Raw genomic sequence first — 21761 nt, 5'->3', positions numbered from 1 at the left:
AATCAAGAACCACAGAGTTCTATATAGAACCTTTTTTTTTGTCATAAAGTGTCCCTTAAAACTTAATCAAGAACCCTAGAGTTCTATATGGAACCTTTTTGGCATAAAGTGTTCTGTAAAACCCAAATCAAGAACCCTAGAGTTCTATATAGAACCTTTTTGGCATAAAGTGTTCTTTAAAAACCAAATCAAGAACCCTAGAATTCTATATAGAACCTTTTTTGGCATAAAGTGTTCCTTAACACTGCATCAAGAATGGTAGAGTTCTATAGAGAACCTTTTTTTTTTGTCATAAAGTGTTCCTTAAAACTTAATAAAGAACCCTAGAGTTCTATATAGAACCTTTTTGGCATAAAGTGTTCTTTAAAACCCAAATCAAGAACCCTAGAGTTCTATATAGAAACTTTTTTGGCATAAAGTGTTCCTTAAAACTGAATCAAGAACCCTAGAGTTCTATATAGAACCTTTTTGGCATAAAGTGTTCTTTAAAACCCAAATCAAGAACCCTAGAGTTCTATATAGAACCTTTTTGGCATAAAGTGTTCTTTAGAACCCAAATCAAGAACCCTAGAGTTCTATATAGAACCTTTTTTGGAAGAAGATGTTCCTTAAAACTTAATTAAGAACCCTAGAGCTCTATATAGAACCTTTTTGGCATAAAGTGTTCCTTAAAACTTAATCAAGAACCACAGAGTTCTATATAGAACCTTTTTTTGTCATAAAGTGTTCCTTAAAACTTAATCAAGAACCACAGAGTTCTATATAGAACCTTTTTTTGTCATAAAGTGTTCCTTAAAACTTAATCAAGAACCCTAGAGTTCTATATGGAACCTTTTTGGCATAAAGTGTTCTTTAAAACCCAAATCAAGAACCCTAGAGTTCTATATAGAACCTTTTTGGCATTAAAGTGTTCTTTAGAACCCAAATCAAGAACCCTACAGTTCTATAGAGAACCTTTTTTGGAAGAAGATGTTCCTTAAAACTTAATCAAGAACCCTAGAGCTCTATATAGAACCTTTTTGGCACAAAGTGTTCTTTAAAAACCAAATCAAGAACCCTATAGTTCTATATAGAACCTTTTTTTGGCATAAAGTGTTCCTTAAAACTTAATAAAGAACCCTAGAGTTCTATATAGAACCTTTTTGGCATAAAGTGTTCTTTAAAACCCAAATCAAGAACCACAGAGTTCTATATAGAACCTTTTTTTTTTTTTTTGGCATAAAGTGTTCCTTAACACTGCGTCAAGAACCCCAGAGGTCTATATTGAACCTTTTTGTCATGAAGTGTCCAGGGGTCTCCAAACTGGGTCCTGGAGGGCCAGAGTCCTCCAGAGTTGAGCTCCAACTTGCCTCAACACACCTGCCTGAAAGTTTCTAGTATGCCTAGTTAGACCTAGTTGGATTGGAGCTAAACTCTGCAGGACAGTGGCCCTCCAGGACCCAGTTTGGAGACCCCTGCACTAAACAAACATCAGTGTGTTTCTTATCTGCAGAGAGATCGAGCTCATTTCTGCAGTTGTGTGTCATCCGGGTGTCATCTCACGCCTCTCTCGGTCTGACATCATTGCTCAGTTTCCACACTGCCATGCTTCACTGCCCTGTAATTACCTGATGAGTTCATCAAATCTGCCGCAGACATCAGGTCACATTTCACAACAACATCAAACCACAGTTGTTGCGTTAAGAAAATAAACCTATTAACCTATTGATTATTTTGTACATTTTTTCCACAAGTGTGTTTAATTGTCCTAAAAACATTGTTGCAGTATAAAGCTTTAATGTTAAATTCAATTTCAACATTTAAGTCTATTCCCAGACTAAAATGCATTTTAACTTAAAGCAGCATATCTTAAAATATGTCAGCGCCAATGTTTGTCTCAAGATGCACACCAGTATTGTTTTTTTTTTTTTTTAAGGCACGTTAATAAAAGCTACTTAAAGGTGCAGTAAGTGATTTCTGAAAAAAGCTGTTGATATTTGAAATCACCAAAAACAAACACACCCCCACCCAAAATGATCTTGATAGCCCCACCCCCAAATTCACAAACACCCTATGCAACACAGGCACCTCCCCCCTAATGAGTGGACACGCCCCTTACTGCTGATTGGCTACAAGTGTGATTTGGCCCCCTTCCAACAGCAATTTTCTTCAGAAATCACTTTAAATGTCCTAATAATGTAAAACCAGGCCACAGTTTCTTATTTTTCCCTTTTAATTTCGGAGTCAAATGTGAGCAGAACATGTTTTCATCAGGTGTGCATTAGACATTCAAATATGAGTTATGAAATCATCAGCGATGTGTACCAGGAAACTGCATTCAATTAAACCTTGAAATGTTTGTTATTCAAATGGATTGTAAAACAGCAGCATTACAGGAACTCCTGCGTTCTGGAGGACATGAACTGAAATGTGCTTCAACAAACATTGATGAATGCTGCATGAAGCAATTCTAATCTATGATGAACTTTAACACTCTTTTCGTACGTGCTCCGTGTGAGTGAAAACAGAGGGAAATGGAGGATCATTTGAGCCTGAAACCAAAGAAGTCATCATTAATTCACCTCACAGGGTCAGATATACATACGAAAACAGGCCAAAACACACGGCCTTACGTTGGAGATTCACGACATTCTGCATTCGAGCAGACATTCTTCACATGGCGACTTCCTAAATTATAACATTGTGCATTTTCTGTCAAACAATATGCATTGTGGAAAAAACGCCACAGATATGAAGATACGATCACATTATACTTGATATATATGTATAGATATATATAGATAGATTTTATTATTTCTTCAGCATATCATATAAGTCAAAAATAATAAAACAAAGCATTAATTTAGCAGGAGACAAAAGAGGTTTGGTGTGATTTGTGCAGTTTACGGTACCAGAACCTGGACAAACACGGGTTATAATGGATGATGGATTAGTTCAGAAACACTCAAGAAGATAAAGTTGGTTCAATTACCCATAAATCTCCTGGATTTAAACATGTAAATGCAATCAAACGCTCAGTTTCTTCATGGAAAACAACTTCTTTCTGCTTGGTTTTGTGTGTTTATTTGAATGCTCTGCACTGCAGCTATTCTCCATACATTCGATATACGCGATGGCACAGAGGTAAACAAACAAGCTGCCATTTTTGGACTATAACAACTGGATCTTCAGACAAAAAACCCTTCCCACAGCTTCTGAAAGTAATACTTTACGGAGATTCAAACGTAACAGAAGGACTATACAGAGTGCTGAAAGCAAAGAATGGACGTACGAAAGAAAAGTAGAACAGTTATTGGTTAATTGCTTCTAGTCTTCGCCCCGCATTAGGATTTGTAATTCGACGTTAGCCAGGTGAGCCCTTCGTAGAGTCCGTCGCCCGTCGTAGCGCAGGACGGCTGAACGTACCAGTTGCGATCTCTGATCCGGGTCAGGCCGAGCTTCTCCTGGATCTCGTGCGGTTTCATGGCGTCCGGCAGGTCTTGCTTGTTGGCGAAGATCAGGATGATGGCGTCCCGCATCTCGCGGTCGTTGATGATGCGATGCAGCTCCTGTCTGGCCTCGTCGATCCGATCTCGATCCGCACAGTCCACTACGAAGATGAGTCCTTGGGTGCCGGTGTAATAGTGCCGCCACAGGGGCCGGATCTTGTCCTGACCGCCGACGTCCCAGACGTTGAACTTGACGTTCTTGTAGGTGACGGTTTCCACGTTGAAGCCCACAGTCGGGATGGTCGTGACCGACTGTCCCAGTTTGAGTTTGTATAGGATTGTCGTCTTTCCGGCAGCATCAAGTCCAAGCATCAATATTCTCATCTCCTTGCTGCCAAAGATCTTCGAAAGCATCTTCCCCATTTTGTTGGCTGTGCATATAGTATGTTGGTTGCAAGAGGAGGAAAGTGTGTTTTTGGTCCGGCAGCTTTGCGTTCGGTCACGGTTAAGTCCAAACTTTGTTTGCTTTAAAATAAGAAAAGAATTAATCTAATGCACTAGGATGCAAAATGCATAAAAAGTACAGATCTGTCACAGGCCTCTCCTATCTGACTTCCTTCTTGTGTACCGACTGTCGGGTCGCCGCTCGCTCGCGTTCATTCCCTTCCGACACACTTCTGTTCCAAAAAACTCCAAAGGTCAGCGATTCATCCCGAGTTCCCTCTCTTCTGTCCCTGAAACACAAGAGAAAGCGGATGAGAAAAGGGAGGGGTGTCCAACACAACTAACTTTACTCTTGTAGTTTCCCTACTCGTACTAAAGTGAGCGCGTGAGCGCGCGCTGCTTTACCTCGTATAACAGCCCCCCTCTCTCGCACCCCCGGTCGGTTCTGTCCCCTCTTTCCTCTCCGGTCCCTCTTTCTTTCAGCCCCGGTCGTGCTGCTGCTACTGCTGTCGGTGTTACCGGAAAAGGTGCGGACCTGCTTCAGCCGCTACTTCCTCTCTTTCTTGCTCAGGCGCACTGCGCCATTTGGCATTCGGATCATCTACTACGGCGAAGGCTCTGCGATTAATATTCATGACGCGGGTTCCGGCCATTGGACAGATAGCGGCTGCGTCAGCGGTGTCGTAGTTAATATTAAAAACACTGTTTTTTTTTTGCTATACCTTCATTACGCATTAAAATGAACCATTCTCCTTGGAAAGTTTAGCTATTTACATTATTAGGCTACATATTAATCCCTCATTTAGGTTTTTCTGTACAGATCTAAAAATATTTTATGACTACAAATATGTGTACATGAATGAAAAAATCCTAGTGTTTTTGAACCATACTATAAAGTACTTAACTATATATGATACTATGGTAACTATAGTAATATAAACAAATTACTTCAACCAATACTGTTTTCTACAACTATAGAGTATATTATACTACAATATGTAAATTTGTTCAAGATCTTCTGAAAACGCAGAAATAGAAAGATCTCTTATAACTGTATCTTCCACTTTTGTTTATTTGAAAGGCTAATTAAAAACATTGGGATCAACAAGAAACACGAGTATGACTTTGTTAAAGGGTTAGTTCACCCAAAAATGAAAATAATGTCATTTATTACTCACCCTCATGTCGTTTCACACCCGTAAGACCTTCGTTCATCTTCAGAACACAAATTAAGATATTTTTGATGAAATCCGATGGCTCACTGAGGCCTGCATAGCCAGCAATGACATTTCCTCTCTCAAGATCCATTAATGCACTAAAAACATATTTAAATCAGGTCATGTGAGTACAGTGGTTCAATATTAATGTCATGTGAGTACAGTGGTTCAATATTAATATTATAAAGCCACCAAAATAACGACTTATTTAGTGATAACCGATTTCAAAACACTGCTTCATGAAGCTTCGGCGCGTTATGAATATTTTGTGTTGAATCAACATGAACTGATTTAAATATGTTTTTAGTACATTAATGCATCTTGAGAGAGGAAATGTCATTGCTGGCTATGCAGGCCTCACTGAGCCATCGGATTTCAACAAAAATATCTTAATTTGTGTTCTGAAGATGAACGAACGGCATGAGGGTGAGTAATAAATGACATTATTTATTGATTTTTGGGTGAACTAACCCTTTTAATATATTAATGGAATTAAGAATTCGCTTTAGTTGAAATATCAGGTATTTTCATGTATTTATTTGCGCATCAGACGTTTTATCCAAGAGACATTATTATTATTCCAGCAACGGACGCATGACCTAATTAATATTCAAAAGATGAACGTAAGAACCTTCGCCGTAGTAGGATTCGTAAGACCGAACTGAATGAAATGGACGCCATTGAGACTCGGAAAAATATATGTGTGTTGTTTTTTAGAGGCTAATCTGTTTAAAATACCGTTCAAATATGATGTTTTCATTGCAATGAAACGTTTTTAATGTTCGACCACATCAGCCGGAGGAGTTTTTGCATAACTGTCCTTCAATCCCTAGCGTCATTTTACGTTGAAGGGGCGGGGCTCGTGACGTGACATCGAGTTCAAAAAATGCCTCGTTTAAATAAAACACCATTCAAACCTTTTAAATACACACATATTTGCGTTTTTCCCCCCGAAGAATGGGCTTTTACACGTGTAGTAAATAAATCAAACAGCCATTGAGCTATTAATGATGGATGTCTGATTTATTTTAAAAGAGAACTTCCTTATTTAAATAAAACTGGACTCAAGAGGCTATTTATATCCATGAAGCCCAGCATTTGAAATATACAACATTTATTTCCAAATACCATGTTTTAAATGTTGATCATATGTGAAAAGGTCTTGAAAATATACTGCTATCGGTTATTCAATTCAATCAAAACAGGTTTTTGACTAATTATCTTATGGAAGCCCATTTTCGCCATATATATATATCTGTCTTATATATAAAATCTGTCTTAAAAAGTCATAATGAGATAAAAAGTCACAATTATGGCATAAAAAAAGTCGAAATTGTGACATAAAAAATCATAATTATTACACTTTATGTCACAATTTTGACTTTTTTTATTTCATTATGATTACATAATTTCAACTTTTTATGTCATAATCAAGATTTAAGCATGATTCCACCCCCCCCCCCCCTTATGTGTCGGAAATGGGCTTTCATATTAATCCCATATGACATAAGCCTGCTAAGTTGCAAATCTGATTTAAAAAGTCATAATTATGACATAGAAATTCATTATGACTTTCTATGTCACAATTATGGGTGTTTATGTCGCAATTTCGACCTTTTTATTTCATTATGACTAGTTTTCCATTATTCGACTTTTTATGTCGTAATCTAGATTTAAGCATGTTTTTTATACTGTTTTTTTGGCCGCATTACTCCCCTATCGGTAACACCACAGTATGACTTGACCAGCCGCCTTTTATGTGTTTTGAGTTTCGTCGCGCAGTGCGCATGCGCAAAGCATTCGTGTCCTTTCCTCATCGCTCGACGCAGCTGGTGTTGAGTGCGATAGAGCGCGGCTGTGACCACATGTTATCAGCCGCATAAAACTTCGAAGAAGTTGTGCAAATATCTGCTGTTTTAACCCAGTTTCATGGAAGATTCTGGTAAGTATCCTTTCCTCCGTGTGTTTCCCGCGGTTTGAGCGCGCTCTTTTCTAGAACACTCTGAGGTAAATCAACGGCGTCGGTCGTTAGCAGTTTAGCTAGCGCGTGAAGAGACCAGGCCGAGACCACACCGATGCAATTGAAAACGTTTTCATAATGTTATAACATAGTTAGCTGTTTTGAAAACTATCTAGCCTTTTAAAACGAATTATAATGCCACCGAACGCGTTTTAAAGCTTGTTTTGATCAGTCGGCTAACTAATTTTTGCAAAACAACTTCGACGAATGTGCGTCGTTTGACCAGGAAACGCGATAGAAACATTATAAATAAACTCTCAAGGCTTTTAAAGATTTCAGCTCCATTCATGTGTGTTTTTGGTGATCATTCTAAAGCATTTTAGTTGATTTGATGTAAAATTTTGCTGTTTGTACAGAGTTTGCAGATTCAGATCAATCGAGCCTGCTGTTTTAAACTAAACTCATAGCTTGAAAATATATGCAAATTGGGCGTTATCTTATGAAATGGGCCATATTGCATCACAACTGACTTTGTTTTTGTTAGATCTACATCTCAACGTCTTGTTTATGCTGTAATAGAAAGGTACGTTAAATATAAATCTTGCTTAATTATATATTACCAGCAAAAACATTGAGATGATTATGTTGTCTTCAGATTTGTTTTTGTATTTTATGTGGAAAAGTTTAGGAAAAATAAAAATTCGATTAAAATAATTGAATAAATAATAGAAACTAGATATAAATTAAAATACACCCAACAGTTAAAGGGTTAGTTCACCCAAAAATGAAAATAATGTCATTAATTACTCTCCCTCATGTCGTTTCACGACGTAAGACCTTCATTCATCTTCGGAAAACAAATTAAGATATTTTTGATGAAATCCGATGGCTCAGTGAGGCCTGCATAGCCAGCAATGACATTTCCTCTCTCAAGATCCATTAATGTACTAAAAACATATTTAAATTAGTTCATGTGAGTACAGTGGTTCAATATTAATATTATAAAGCACGAGAATATTTTTGGTGCGCCAAAAAAACAAAATAACGACTTATTTAGTGATGACTGATTTCAAAACACTGCTTCAGGAAGCTTCGGAGCGTTATGAATCAGTGTGTTGATTCAGCGGTTCGGAGCGCTAAAGTCACATGATTTCAGCAGTTTGGCGGTTTGACACGTGATCCGAATCATGATTCGACAGAAAAGATTCATATAGTTTAACGTAACGGTTTGTTTCAGGTGAGCCCATGACCGGGATGTTGGACACGAACGCCCCTGACAACGGGGATGCTCCTCCGATGGAGGGTACAGGGGCCGATTATGGCACAGACCCGACCGGCACCGACTGGACGACGACACCGGCTCCTCTCGCAAACCCGGAAAGCCACGAGTACGAGCAGATCCAGCCGGCGTCTGCCGTGGAACAGTATCCGCTGTTCTCGATTGAGCATTTGAAATCTGCAGCAGAGAACATTGACCAGAAAACCAGTCCTTCAGAGCCCGTTCCGGAAAACTCCGACCCGGTTGTCGGGCAGCAGACGGAATCAAACGGAGAGCACGTGGACCAAATTGCAGAGGAGGATGCGGCGAAGCAGACGGGAGACTCGGAGAGCCCTTCCAATATGGAGCTGGAAGATGCGCCCAAAGAAGAAGCAGCGGCAGAACCAGGAGCCGAACCAGGAGAAGACGCAACCACGGCACAAGAACCTGAACTCCCTACAGAATACGAGCGTCTTTCTAAAGTCGTGGAAGATAATCCGGAAGACTTCAATGGATGGGTTTACCTTCTGCAGTATGTTGAGCAAGAGGTACGTCCTTTAATTTAAAGGGTTAGTTCACACACAAATGAGAAATTATGTCTTTAATTACTCACCCTCATTTCGTTCCACACCCTTAAGACTTTCGTTCATCTTTGGAACACAAATGAACGCAACTACCGCTTTCAAGCCCCAGAAAGGTAGTAAAGGCATCATAAAGGTAATCCATGTGACTCCAGTGGTTTAATCTCAATTTCATGAAGCGACAAGTGAAAAAAAACATACTTTACCACTTTATTTACAAAATATTAATCTCCAAACATAAATTAAGATATTTTTAATGATATCTGAGAGTTGTCTGTCCCTCCATTGAAAGTTAATTCACTCAAATCTCGAGATCGCACATCAAGTCCTTTTAAGATATGAGTGGTTTATCTACGTTCGCTGATCAGTGTGAGTAAAAGCCTAAATCTGTTCATCACATATAATGCAATCATGTCTCTTTAAACTGCTCCATTCATGTTTATCTCTTAACATTTTAATGTTATGAATAGAGGGACGGAAATCTCTTATTTCATTAAAATATCTTTATTTGTGTTTCAAAGATGCACAAAAGTCTTATGGGTTTGGAACGGATTTACTTTTTGTTGAACTAACCCTTTAACACTAAAGCATTCATCAGTGGCTCATGTGCATTTCTTTTGCTTCAGAACCACCTGCTGGCTTCGAGGAAGGCGTTTGATGCGTTCTTCCTGCACTATCCTTACTGTTACGGGTACTGGAAGAAGTATGCTGATATTGAGAGGAAGCATGGATACATCCAGATGGCTGATGAGGTGAGTCAAGCTGCAAAACTCATATAGTCATGACATTTATACAATTATATAGGATATTTCAACACCTAAAGTAATGCAAAGTGCGACTATTAAGGCACGTAGATGATATAAACATAAACATCACTTTGAGGTTGTCTTCTCTGTGAAGGTGATTTTAAAAAGTGTCATACTGATTTGAATCTTACTTCCTCCACAGGTGTACCGTCGAGGACTGCAGGCCATTCCGCTCAGCGTCGACCTGTGGCTTCATTATATCACTTTCCTGCGAGAGAACCAAGACACCAGCGACGGAGAGGCCGAAAATCGCATCAGAGCGTAAGTGCACAAACCTGAAGTTCCATAAATAAGTTTAGCTTGTATGCTAAAGGGTTAGTTCACCCAAAAATGAAATTTTTGTCATTAATTATTCGCGTCGTTCCACACCCGTAAGACCTTTGTTCACCTTCAGAACACAAATTAAGATATTTTTGATGAAATATAATCAACACTTTCAAGGTCCAGAAAGGTACTAAAGATGACGTTAAAACAGTCATGTGACTGCAGTGGTTCAACCGCAATGTTATGAAGAGACGAGAATACTTTTTGTGCGCAAAAACAAAACGACTTTATTCAACAATCTCTTCTGTGTCATTCTCATACGTTGTTTACGTCCAGCGCTTTCAGGTTCTACATCAGAACGCCGACTCGTTATTGGCCGGCTCCTGCGTCAGCATCACACGCATGCGTCGTGCTGATCACGTGATCAGCTTTGGCCAATACTGAGCCGGCGTTAAGACGTAAACACGGAAGCTTCACTGTTACTGCGTCACCTGCGTAAGATAATGACAGAAGAGATTGTTGAACAAAGTCATTATTTTTTTTTTTTTTTGTTTTTGCACACAAGTATTCTCATCTCTTCAAAACATTAAGGTTGAACCACTGCAGTCACATGACTGTTTTAACGATGTCTTTAGTACCTTTTTGGACCTTGAAAGTGTTGATTATACTGCCGTCTATGGATGAGTCTCTCAGATTTCATCAAAAATATCTTAATGTGTGTTCTGAAGGTGAGTAATAACAGAAATTTAATTGTTTTTGGGAAAAAATGCAACTTCATGTACCCTGTTTCAGTGACGTGCCTGTGTTCTTTCAGGTCCTATGAGCACGCAGTTCTGGCCTGTGGAACGGATTTCCGCTCTGACCGTCTGTGGGAGGCTTACATCGCCTGGGAGACGGAGCAGGACAAGCTGGCCAACGTCACGGCCATCTACGACCGCATCCTCTGCATTCCCACACAGCTGTACTCGCAGCACTTCCAGAAGTGAGCACGAGATATTCACATTAATGCATGACCTCTAAAGTTCATTTGTGCACTAAGTAAATTCATGATGTCAGTAGGTCGTTTTTCCGGTTTGAAAACGCTGCCACTCTTTGTTCAGGTTCAAAGAACACGTGCAGAGCAACAACCCCAAGCACTTCCTGTCTGAGGAGGAGTTCGTGCAGCTGCGAGTGGAACTGGCTAATGCTAATAAGCCCAACGGAGACGACGCCCCTGGTGAAGAGCTTCCGCCGGGCACGGAGGACCTGCCGGATCCCGCCAAGGTAAGAGTGCCGTCTGCCGTCTGTGGGGTTATCAAACATGGCAGAGGTAGGCAGGGGCGTCTAGCTGATCCTGGAGACAAGCAAAACGTGTGCAGGTTTGAAGAGGTGTCTTTCCGTTAGCAGCCAATGAAAACCTGAGGGTCCAGGTTGGCATCCAATCAGGGACTTGGGCTTAAAGTGGGACGGGCTCGTGACGAAATGACACCGTCCCTCCCAGCACCGGGGCTTGGGCCACAGCTGATTCACTGGGTGTGCAAACCGTACTGTTTCTGTCAAACTCATGGTGACGTAGACCTTTTGCGTAGCTGGACATCAGACGAGATAAAATGTTTGCACCTTCACGATGCGACGCTCAGGACGCTGTGTTTTGCCCTTTAGAGAGTGACGGAGATCGAGAACATGAGGCACAAAGTGATCGAGACGCGGCAGGAGGTGTTCAACCACAACGAGCATGAAGTCAGCAAGCGCTGGGCCTTCGAGGAGGGGGTGAGTGTGTCTGCCACCATTACAAGCGATGTGCACTAATCAAAATAAATCCATCGCATGTGCATTACATGACGAGCTTTTTAGCAAATGCTTATTCGGTCTCATCCACTGACCAATTTGTAAGACATGATGCATAAATATACGCACATTTGAAAGACGATGCATGTTAATATGCACAGCACTGCACTTGTGCAGGAGGTTATTTATTTAAATCTCATTGAGAAAATGGTTAGATTCAAGCGAAGATTTTTCCAGTTGATTGAGTTACGGCTGCACGACCTCTTTCAATCCGATTTAAAATTAAATTTGAGTTCGATTGAGCCATCATTCTGATTATAAACATTATTTGGGTGCATGTAAATGTAGCTACTGTTGCTTATTTTGATATATTGATATATATTGATCAAACGTTAGGGTGTGTTCTCACTTGGCATGTTTGGTTCGATTAAAACGAACCCTGCTGCGATCGCTCTGTTAGTGCGGTTCATTTGAGCGTGTGAACGCTGCCATCCGAACCCTGGTGTGGACTGAGACCGCTGAAAAGATGGGTCTCGGTCCGCTTCCTAACGAACTCTGGTGCGGTTCGTATGATATATGAACGCAACACGGATCAAAGACATGTAAACAAACCCAAAAACAGGAAGATGAAAAACTGAAATCTGTTTTATTTCTTCCGTAAAATTCCATTTTGTCAATTTTAATTTTTCTGGATTTTTTTTCCCCCCTTTTTTTTTTTTTTTTTTTTTTTTTGGGACTCCATTTTAATGGTTAAATTAAAATTTAGTAGTCAAAAAGCATGTCTAATTAATTGAAATAATGAAACTTATCCAATTTACCATCAATTTATAAAAGATTAACAAAAATCACATTTTTAAGGCCCTCTGATGTTTTATTCTTTCCACTTAAGTTAAAAAATAAAGAAGAATTTTTAACTTCTGGATTCCATTTTAATGGTTTAATTACATTCTAATAATCAAAAAGCATGTATAATTAATTGAATTCTTGAAAGCAACACAATTTATTAAAAAGTGTTTCTTTTTTTCCAGAAATTCTCTTCCGTATTTTAATTTTTCTGGCTGTCAAATGAACGCATACCATTTAATTTGTCTTTTAATTGTGAAATTAAAATTTTTTTTTTTTTTTTTTTTTTTTTTTTTTGTCAAACAATGTGCTGCACAACAACAGAGCTTTACTGTTAAAATTAAAACATGGATGATATTTTTATTCCTGAAATAGTTAATAATAATTTATCTAAATTCTACTGTACAACACTTATGTTTGTCAAGTTAAATTGAACTTTTATTTTGACAGGTAGCTTTGTTTATGACGATTAGTTTTCTCAAACGAAGCATTTAAATGCTGATGAAGTGACTTTCAGTGCAGCTCTGGAGATAAATTTTGTGCGTTTATATCCTCATGTGACAGGATGAAAACACTGCAAGCTTCGCACGTGCTTCTGTGTGTGTGTGTGTGTGTGTGTGTGTGTGTGTGTGCGCGCGTGTTTGTGCGTGCGCGTGTGTGTGTGTGAGGTAAATGAAACCGCACTTCATTCATTTGAGGCACACAGACATGCAGGATTCATATTTAAGTAGTATATTTGTGCATTAATATTCACAAATACTAGTCTATATCGCGATTGTACTGTGTACTGACCTCTTTAATCATTCATCAAAAATTTGACATTCTGTGTTATATACTAAATTCCGTGTTTATGACTGGATTCCGTCCGTTAGGACTGCACATGGGGATTGGCTCGTCTAGCCTAAAAAAATAAGCTTATTTAACGCTGTTTATGCATAAGAAACATTTATGGGGCAGTTCATGTCAGATTTTGTTGGTTTTTTTCAAATGTTATTTAATTGTGAGTTTGCCAAGTAGTTTTTGAGATTTCAGGATTCCCCCATTCAGATAGATATAGGACTTGCCTGAAATAGCTGCCAAATATTCAGATTATCACAGAAGTACTAAGACAAAAGTTTACAGTTAGGATATAAACGCTAGACACCAGATAGTGATCAAAATAGAGCAAATCAAAACTGTGACACTTGAAATAACTGTTGTATAAATTGCCTTGTTACGCCACTAGGTGGCAACGAGTGACTGTCATTGAATCATTCATTCATCCAGTAATGAAACATTTATTAATGAGTCATTCATATATTCAAAACTGTTTTTTTTGTTGTTGTTTTTTTTTATAATTCATTAAAATTAAATTTCCAGCAATTAGTATTTTGTCAGAACTTCTAGTAAATTAGGTGTTGTTTTTTTTTTTTTTTTTTTTAAATTTAGAGGTCTATTCAGAATCGTGGTAGATTCGCGATCTTTATTTGAAACCCAAGAATCGTGATTCTCATTTCATCCAGAATCGTGCAGCTCTACATCACGCATATCTGTTTTCTCCCGTCATAATCGTGAGTTTGCCCATCACAGGCATCAGACGCGCGTCTCCACGCAGATCGTTTGTGTGACGGAAGGATTCCCGCCGCTGTTTTGACTCCTTTACACATTATATAAGCTCTTCACGAGTTCACAGCTGGCCAAAATACCATCACATGTAGTCTACACACACAAAACAAGCAATAAAAAAACAAGCACTCAAAATAGGCAGTACGTCATAAAATCCGACCATTCAGGTTGTGAACGTATCCCTATGCCTTTAGGTTCGGTATCTTTTGGTTCGGTGATAAAATTGCCAATCTGAACACTAATCGGACCAGGACTAAATGTTTTTTTTTTTTTTTTTTGGTCCGAAAAAACAAACTGAACTACAAGTGTGAACACACCCTAAGATTACTTACTTTTTTTGTGTATACGTTTAATTAGCTGCTTTTGTCCTTTTTTAGTTTTTAAATTATTGAAATGTACGTTTTAGTTTTTTATTTTAGTTTTAGCTTATTTCCAGTTAGCCCTCTGGTGCTGCTTGTGTGGCAGTCAAAAATTACCTATTTTATTTTTATATTTTTTATTTCTTTTTTATATTTTTGGAATAGTCATGATCCATTTATTACCTGTTAATCCTTTTTGAGCATAAAACTGAAAAAGAAATTTCCAACTTAAACTCATAAATCTTGAAAGATTTCCGTTTGGTCTCTTTAAAAACACCAATTTTTATGAAATATATATTTTCCAAAGCATGTTTTACTCAAACTGCAAAAAAAACAAACAAAAACATAAATCTAAAGTTTGGGCGCAGTACCAAACGCTTCCACTAGATAATTTACAGTGCGCTCATTTTTGAACATGAGGAGCACGTGACTTTTTTTTTCTTTTTTCACACTTAAACTTTTTATAACGTCCATGATTTTTCTGTTCATATAACAAGTGCCAAAACCTTTACAAAGTTTCATACCATTAAGTAAAAATTCTTAAATATCCATCAAAAATTATCGAACAATTTCATCTTATATTTTATTTCAGCTCTATTTCAATTAACAAACATTTTTAATAGTTTTAACAACAATAACCCTAGCTTGTGCACAGAAAATTTCGATTTCAGGTAAACAGTCTAATCCCCTTAACAAACTCACACACCTGACGAACGTTGGTTTTGCTCTGCAGATCAAGCGTCCGTACTTCCACGTCAAAGCCTTGGAGAAGACCCAACTCAACAACTGGAGAGAGTACCTGGACTTCGAGCTGGAAAACGGGACGCCGGAGCGCGTGGTGGTTCTGTTCGAGCGCTGCCTGATCGCCTGCGCGCTCTACGAGGAGTTCTGGATCAAGGTAGATAGACGGCGCTCTCGTTCCCGCGTCATTCCCTCTGTCCACCCCTTTGCTTCCCCATCAACGATATCATCACTTCCACAGTAAAACTTGCTGCACTCTTTGCGTGTAACGTTGATATTTGACTGTATCTGTTATATTAGGGGATGGCCTGCTTGCCACACAAGATTTGACTGCAGCATTTGCCAACTACGTTGCACCTCTCCGTCTCCTTCTACCTTACAGAAACTTATCTTATTGGTTCCATGAAGGTGCTGATGGGTTTAAAACAGAAATTCTCAAAACGATCTTGTCAATGGAAATTCACCAGTGCGGGGATGTGAAATGAAAGCTCAAGTTTTATGTGTTCTTTTCCCTCTTCTTCTGTTATTCCTCCTCTGTCGCTCTCGCTCTCTCTCTCTCTTTTCTGTCCTGCTTGTCCTGTGAAGTACGCCAAGTATCTGGAGAGCTACAGCACCGAAGGCGTCCGGCACATCTACAAGAAGGCCTGCACCATCCACCTGCCCAAGAAACCCGCCGTTCACCTGCTCTGGGCGGCTTTTGAGGAGCAGCAAGGTAAGATGGTTTTGCTGTTATTAAACTATACGAGAAGTCAAGTACCGTATCTTCTGGAATGTAAGTCATGTGTTTGTTTTTTTTTTTATAGTGATGCGCTGAAACTAAAACTGAAAATTTAGGATGCACTTGATGCACCTTTTTTTTAAACTTAGTATTTTAAATGTATTCTAAACCGGTATGCTATGTATAGTGGGCGTCCATACGGGTTTAGCACAAAAGATGAACATGACGGCACATGCTAGTGGATGAGTTGAATCAACTCCACAGCAACTACATCAATTTATCCACTAACCATTCAGAAACGTCTAAAAGTTGTAACTTCTTCCTGAGTCTCTCCATCAGTGTCGACTCCGGTTTGAACAATGTAAGGCTGAACACTTTCCTCATTTTGGCTGCGTGAGATTCTCCAGCTTTGTTGTTGTTGAGCTGTTAAAGCTCCGCCCTCTTCTGGAGCAGCAGCTCATTTGCATTTAAAGGGACACGCACAAAAATGGCGTGTTTTTGCTCACACCCAAATAGAGGCAAATTTGACAAGCTATAATAAATGATCTGTGGGGGATTTTGAGCTGAAACTTCACACACACATTCTGGAGACACCAGAGACTTATAATACTCCTTTCTCAAGATGTAATATAGATCCCCTTTAAAAAGCTGTGTAAACACACAGTTTAATTATACTTTCTCCATGAACATGGAAAACAGAAACGTACAGAAAGCATCCGCCCTGTTCGTATAACTACCTGGTGCAAAAACTCCTAATGCTTCTTGAGTTATTTTTCCAGCTAAATATTGAGTTTATGGTGAATGGCTTTCCAGCTGTTACATTGTCGTCTTTCGGTGGTTGAAACACTGATTGATGGATCACATGACACATTTCAGTAAATTGTTCTGTATCTTCTGATGTTTGTTCATGTTTATTTACTGCTTTAACTAGGGCTGTGACGGTAGGCATGACAACCGTGCCACCGCGGTCGTGGAGTGTCACCGGCGGTAGTGTGACATTTTATATATATGTATAAAATATATATAGACGGTCGCTTTAACCGAAAATTCTGTCGTTGATAATTTTTTAGCTTGTAACAGTAATTCCCACCCCTGTCCAGTAGGTGGTGAGCGCGCTCCAGTGTGGCAGCAGAGTTCAGTCTCCAGAATAAAATGAAAACAGACGAGCACCCTAGTTTAAGTCAATTTTATAATAATAAAGTTACTTATGCTTACTTGCATAATTAAGTTTTGTTATTTCTTACTGACTATAAGTTTATGGTCAACGAATGGCTTTTCTGAGGTATATTGTTACGTGAAATTGTTTGCAACACTGACTGATGTGATACAGATTTCGGTAAGCTAACGTTACATCTTTCAACATATTTTTTGATTTTCATTCATGTTTATGTCGTTCTGTACAATAGTAAAGAGGAAATGGTGATCGCATTCACTCACAATCCGTGACAAGTGTTCAAGATAACTGAAAAGTGACGTAGTATTTAAACAACTTTCTTTTCATAGTATAAATAAATACAAAGCCTGTGCCTATTTGCTTATCCTGTAAGTTCATGAATAAAAATAATAGCTTCTGATTTCATCAACATTTTCAAATGACTTATCAAAATATATAAATTCAAATGACTGGTAATTATTGATTATGGATTTTTTTATGATCCTGTCCATCAAAATGAGGGTGAAATGCAAGTCTAACACAACCTCTGATTTTATGTAATATATATATATTACTATTCAAGCATTCAACCTCTTTACTACTGTACAGAACGAAATAAACATGAATGAAAATCAAAAAAATATATATACACAACCAAACCCCGCACATTAAACACACATTAAAGAGACCAACACATTTATTGTTTAAATCGAGATTAAAATCGAGAAATTGATTTGTCGTCAACAAAGCCCTAGTGTTCACACAGCTGAAATGTGTACTACTTTTAGTTTATCCATGTTTACACTAAACATGTACTAAAAAAAACATCAGTTTCAGTCAGTGATTTCGGCCAAAATGTTGCCATTTCTGTAGCTGAAATTTCGGTGGATCACTAGTTTATCATCTGAAACAAGCTGCGACTTATATTCATTATATGTTTTTTTTTTTTTCCTTTGTCATTCCTGTTCTGTTCTGAATATGGTTAAATTTAGAGCATTTTATATTTCTGGAGTGCTGGGAACTAAACTACATGTTTTTAGTGTTTGTTCAATTCATTTTATTTACTGATATTTTACATTTATTTCTGAATGTGATAATAAAATGTGACTTATACACTTTTTTTTTTTTTCTCTCAATTCAATTTTGACACGATGCGACTTATTTTCCAGAAAATCTGGTAAATTGTCAAGTCAATTTTGTGTCCCACCTCTTACAATATATATATATACACATTGATTCAAAGCAGCTTTACAGATAATTGATGTTAATGTTTATAACAGCTTAATATTTTCATGCCTAAGTTACATTTTGTGACGATATAAGCAGTTGAGATTTGATGTATAGCATATATCACTTTATGTGAGTGCGTACCGTATGTGTGTGTGTGTGTCTGTCTGTCTCTTTATGTCTAAAGTCTGACAATCTCCACTAATGTTCCTGCAGGAAGTGTCGACGAGGCGCGGAGCATCCTGAAAGCGTTCGAGGAGGCCGTCCCGGGACTAGCCATGGTGAGGTTGAGACGGGTGAGTCTGGAGCGCCGACACGGAAACATGGATGAAGCGGAGACCTTGCTGCGGGACGCCATCACCAACGGGAAGAACAGCAGCGAGTCGTCGTTCTACGCGGTGAAACTGGCCCGACAGCTGCTCAAAGTGCAGAAGAGCATCGGAAAGGCCAAGAAAGTGTTGCTGGAGGCCGTGGAAAAAGATGAGGTCGGGTTATGTTTTATTGTTTTCATTTATATGTACCAATATAAATATAAACAATACAAAATCTATTTAGTTTTTTTTGGTGCATGATTAAAATTCGAACTGATTATCAGAAATGAACTGAACTTTCAGGCTTGGCTAGTTATTTTATTTCAATATATATCTTTCATACCTAATCACTTCCTGTTGATGTGCAAACGTGTCTGTTTTTGTCCCTGCAGACGAACCCAAAGCTGTACCTGAACCTGCTGGAGCTGGAGTTCAGCGGAGACCTCCAGCAGAACGAGGCGGAAATCATCGTCTGCTTCGACCGAGCGCTGAACAGCCCGATGCCGCTGGAGTCGCGCGTCACTTTCTCCCAGCGCAAGGTCGAGTTCCTCGAGGACTTCGGCAGCGACATCAATGTGTAAGTGCAGACGCCGCTCCATACCTCTTATTCTGAATGATGAACCGTGTTGTGAGAGATGTGCGGTTCTTCACAGGCTCGTGGCTGCGTATGAACAGCATCAGAGGCTTGAGACGGAGCAGGAGACGCTAAAGAGGAAAGCAGAGAACGGGTAAGTTACGCTCACCGTTACTTCATTAAACTGATTTAATAGGGCTGGGTATTGACACTATTTTCACAATTCGATCCGATTACTATTCACATGCATTCAATTCAATTCCGGATTCGATTATCGATTATTTTGGATGTAGTATTTCAGTTTCAGTACATGGAGGAAAAAAATCTCTCAACGAATGCTGTAAACGACACATGAGAGTCAGCTGGTGCTACTATAATAATACTGAAGGTTAAATTAACTTATATACAAACACTTAAATTACACTCAATGTTTTTATTATAAATAAAGTTTAGAATTACATAATCATTTCTACTCCAATTTGGTTTTTGAAATATAAACATTTAAATTGATTTATTCAAACATGCATTAAATATTGAAGAACATTATAATGAATATGTAACGGTGCATCGCTATATTTATCTTTCTAGAGTCACTTTTCTATCTGACTAATGAGTTTATGGTCAGTGAATGTGTTTTTCTGACGTCACGTGACACTGAAGCTGTTTTATTGAGGTTGAAGCACTGATTGAGCGATTACACGAGACATGATACGGATTTCAGTAAGTTGTACTGTATATTTTAACATACCTTCAGATGTTCATGTTTATTTCGCTGTAACTGGTATTAAAGCGGAGGAGAGGATGATCACATGCTTCTCTTTAACTGAGGCGCTAAAGCGATCCGTCACGCCACATTAAACAGCGCCAAAATGGTATTTATTTTCTGAATCTCATAATAAGATGGACGTCATTTGAAATCTGAGACTTTGCTTCATATCAAAAGTAACAAAGATTATTGTGATTTATTGGATGGGAGGAGCTACATATTCTGCTCATTCATCCACTGAAAACAGACTAGACTAATTTTAAGATTTAAGAATCGATATCAGTTCGTAAAAATGAGAATTCATTAAAATCGAGAAATCAATATTTTGTACCCAGCCCTACGATTTAAATATAACTCTAAAATAATGCAATTGTCAACATGGAGATGAATGTTTTGTCTGGTACGCTGCAGCTCAGAGGAGCCGGATGCAAAGAGACAGCGGACAGACGACCAATCAGCAGCCTCGGGTCAGATGATGCAGGACATGCAGGCCAATCATGCAGGATACAACTATAACAACTGGTATCAGGTCAGTTTCTGACTGTTTAGATGCTTAAACAGGGGATTTATATGACTGTACACTCACAGACATCTGTTTTCTCTCTTCCAGCAATATAATACGTGGGGAGGTCAGAATTCCTGGGGTCAGTACGGTCAGTACAACCAGTACAACCAGTATTACCCCCCGCCACCGACATAACCGACCACAGCGGCGGTGTGAGCTCCGTTCAGGAGTCCTGCCATCTTTTTACCTGCTCGTACAGCTTCAACATTCATACCGTCTCAAATCAGACATTGTGTGTTTTCTTTTGTTGGCACGTGTTGAAAAAGGAGCCTTTTTTCCCCTCTGTGTAAGTGCAAGTGAGTTTTTAATGAAGCTTGATTGGTTTAGTGCTTTTGGAGGTTTAGTTGTGTTCGGTGAAAGATTTACATTTGTGTGGAAGGAGTTTAGAATGCAACACTTTAACATCATCTCTGCTCTCCTCAATGTGATCCTGTTTTCAGAGATAAACGTGACATGAAGACGTTTTTTATTTTGACTTGGTTTCATAATAAAGAGATTGACATCCTACACGTCTGAATGTGATTCATTGACTTCTGTGGCTGTTTGAATGTTTATACTACTATAATATCTGCTATAAATTTTCTATTTGCGTTTTGTTTAGTAACGGTTTTAGCATCTGAGATTGAATGCAACACTTAAGACCTGAATATAATTAATTCGAGCCTGTTATTATAGTTTATAAAGTTATAAATATGGACATTTTTCTTTCAAAAACACATTGCTTTGCTTCAGAAGGTCTTTATTAACCCCCTGGAGTCGTATGGATTACTTTTATGATGGATAGATGCGCTGTTTTCAAACTTCAAAATCTCGGCCCCCATTCACTCCCATTATAAAGCTTAAAGGAGCCAGAATATTTTTAAATATATCTCCGTTTGTGTTCGTCTGAAAGAAGATAATCATATACACACAGGACAGCTTGAGGGGGAGTAAATCATGGGATAATTTTCATTTTTAGGTGAACTATCCCTTTAAGGCACGTCGTTTCTCTCGGCGGCCTTCGCTCATCATGCAAGTACAGCTCGTATCTTTGGAGAAACATCAAATTTCTCAAGTTTACGATTAAGTTCCATATTTGAAATTGCAAATGAGATCTGTTAAGAATTGTCTTGTTAATTTTGTTTCTAAACGCTCATATCATGGCAAAAATCAATTTTTCAGGCTGACTAACCAA

At 38.6% G+C, this 21761-nt stretch overlaps 2 protein-coding genes across 2 annotated transcripts; one reads left to right on the top strand and one right to left on the bottom strand.

Annotated features, from left to right (window-relative positions):
- Window positions 1–2175: 2175 nt before the first annotated feature.
- Window positions 2176–4427, bottom strand: arf6a (ADP-ribosylation factor 6a). Its single transcript, XM_067384558.1, has 2 exons — window positions 4278–4427; window positions 2176–4162 (listed from the first exon to the last, which is right to left on the bottom strand). The coding sequence occupies exon 2, from the start codon at window positions 3849–3851 to the stop codon at window positions 3324–3326; it is 528 nt and encodes a 175-aa protein (XP_067240659.1). The 5' UTR covers window positions 3852–4162; window positions 4278–4427; the 3' UTR covers window positions 2176–3323.
- Window positions 4428–6874: 2447 nt separating this feature from the next.
- prpf39 (PRP39 pre-mRNA processing factor 39 homolog (yeast)) lies at window positions 6875–21109 on the top strand. Its single transcript, XM_067384557.1, has 14 exons — window positions 6875–7031; window positions 8287–8855; window positions 9515–9640; window positions 9837–9955; window positions 10773–10940; window positions 11059–11221; window positions 11600–11707; window positions 15266–15430; window positions 15859–15985; window positions 18588–18856; window positions 19075–19259; window positions 19336–19410; window positions 20434–20551; window positions 20633–21109. Exons 1-14 carry the CDS (start codon window positions 7019–7021, stop codon window positions 20720–20722), a joined length of 2295 nt encoding a protein of 764 aa, XP_067240658.1. The 5' UTR covers window positions 6875–7018; the 3' UTR covers window positions 20723–21109.
- Window positions 21110–21761: the final 652 nt, after the last annotated feature.

Source organism: Chanodichthys erythropterus, chromosome 4 (assembly GCF_024489055.1).
Source record: "Chanodichthys erythropterus isolate Z2021 chromosome 4, ASM2448905v1, whole genome shotgun sequence".
Lineage (NCBI taxonomy): Eukaryota > Metazoa > Chordata > Actinopteri > Cypriniformes > Xenocyprididae > Chanodichthys > Chanodichthys erythropterus.
This window is presented reverse-complemented; position numbering and strand designations above follow the sequence as displayed.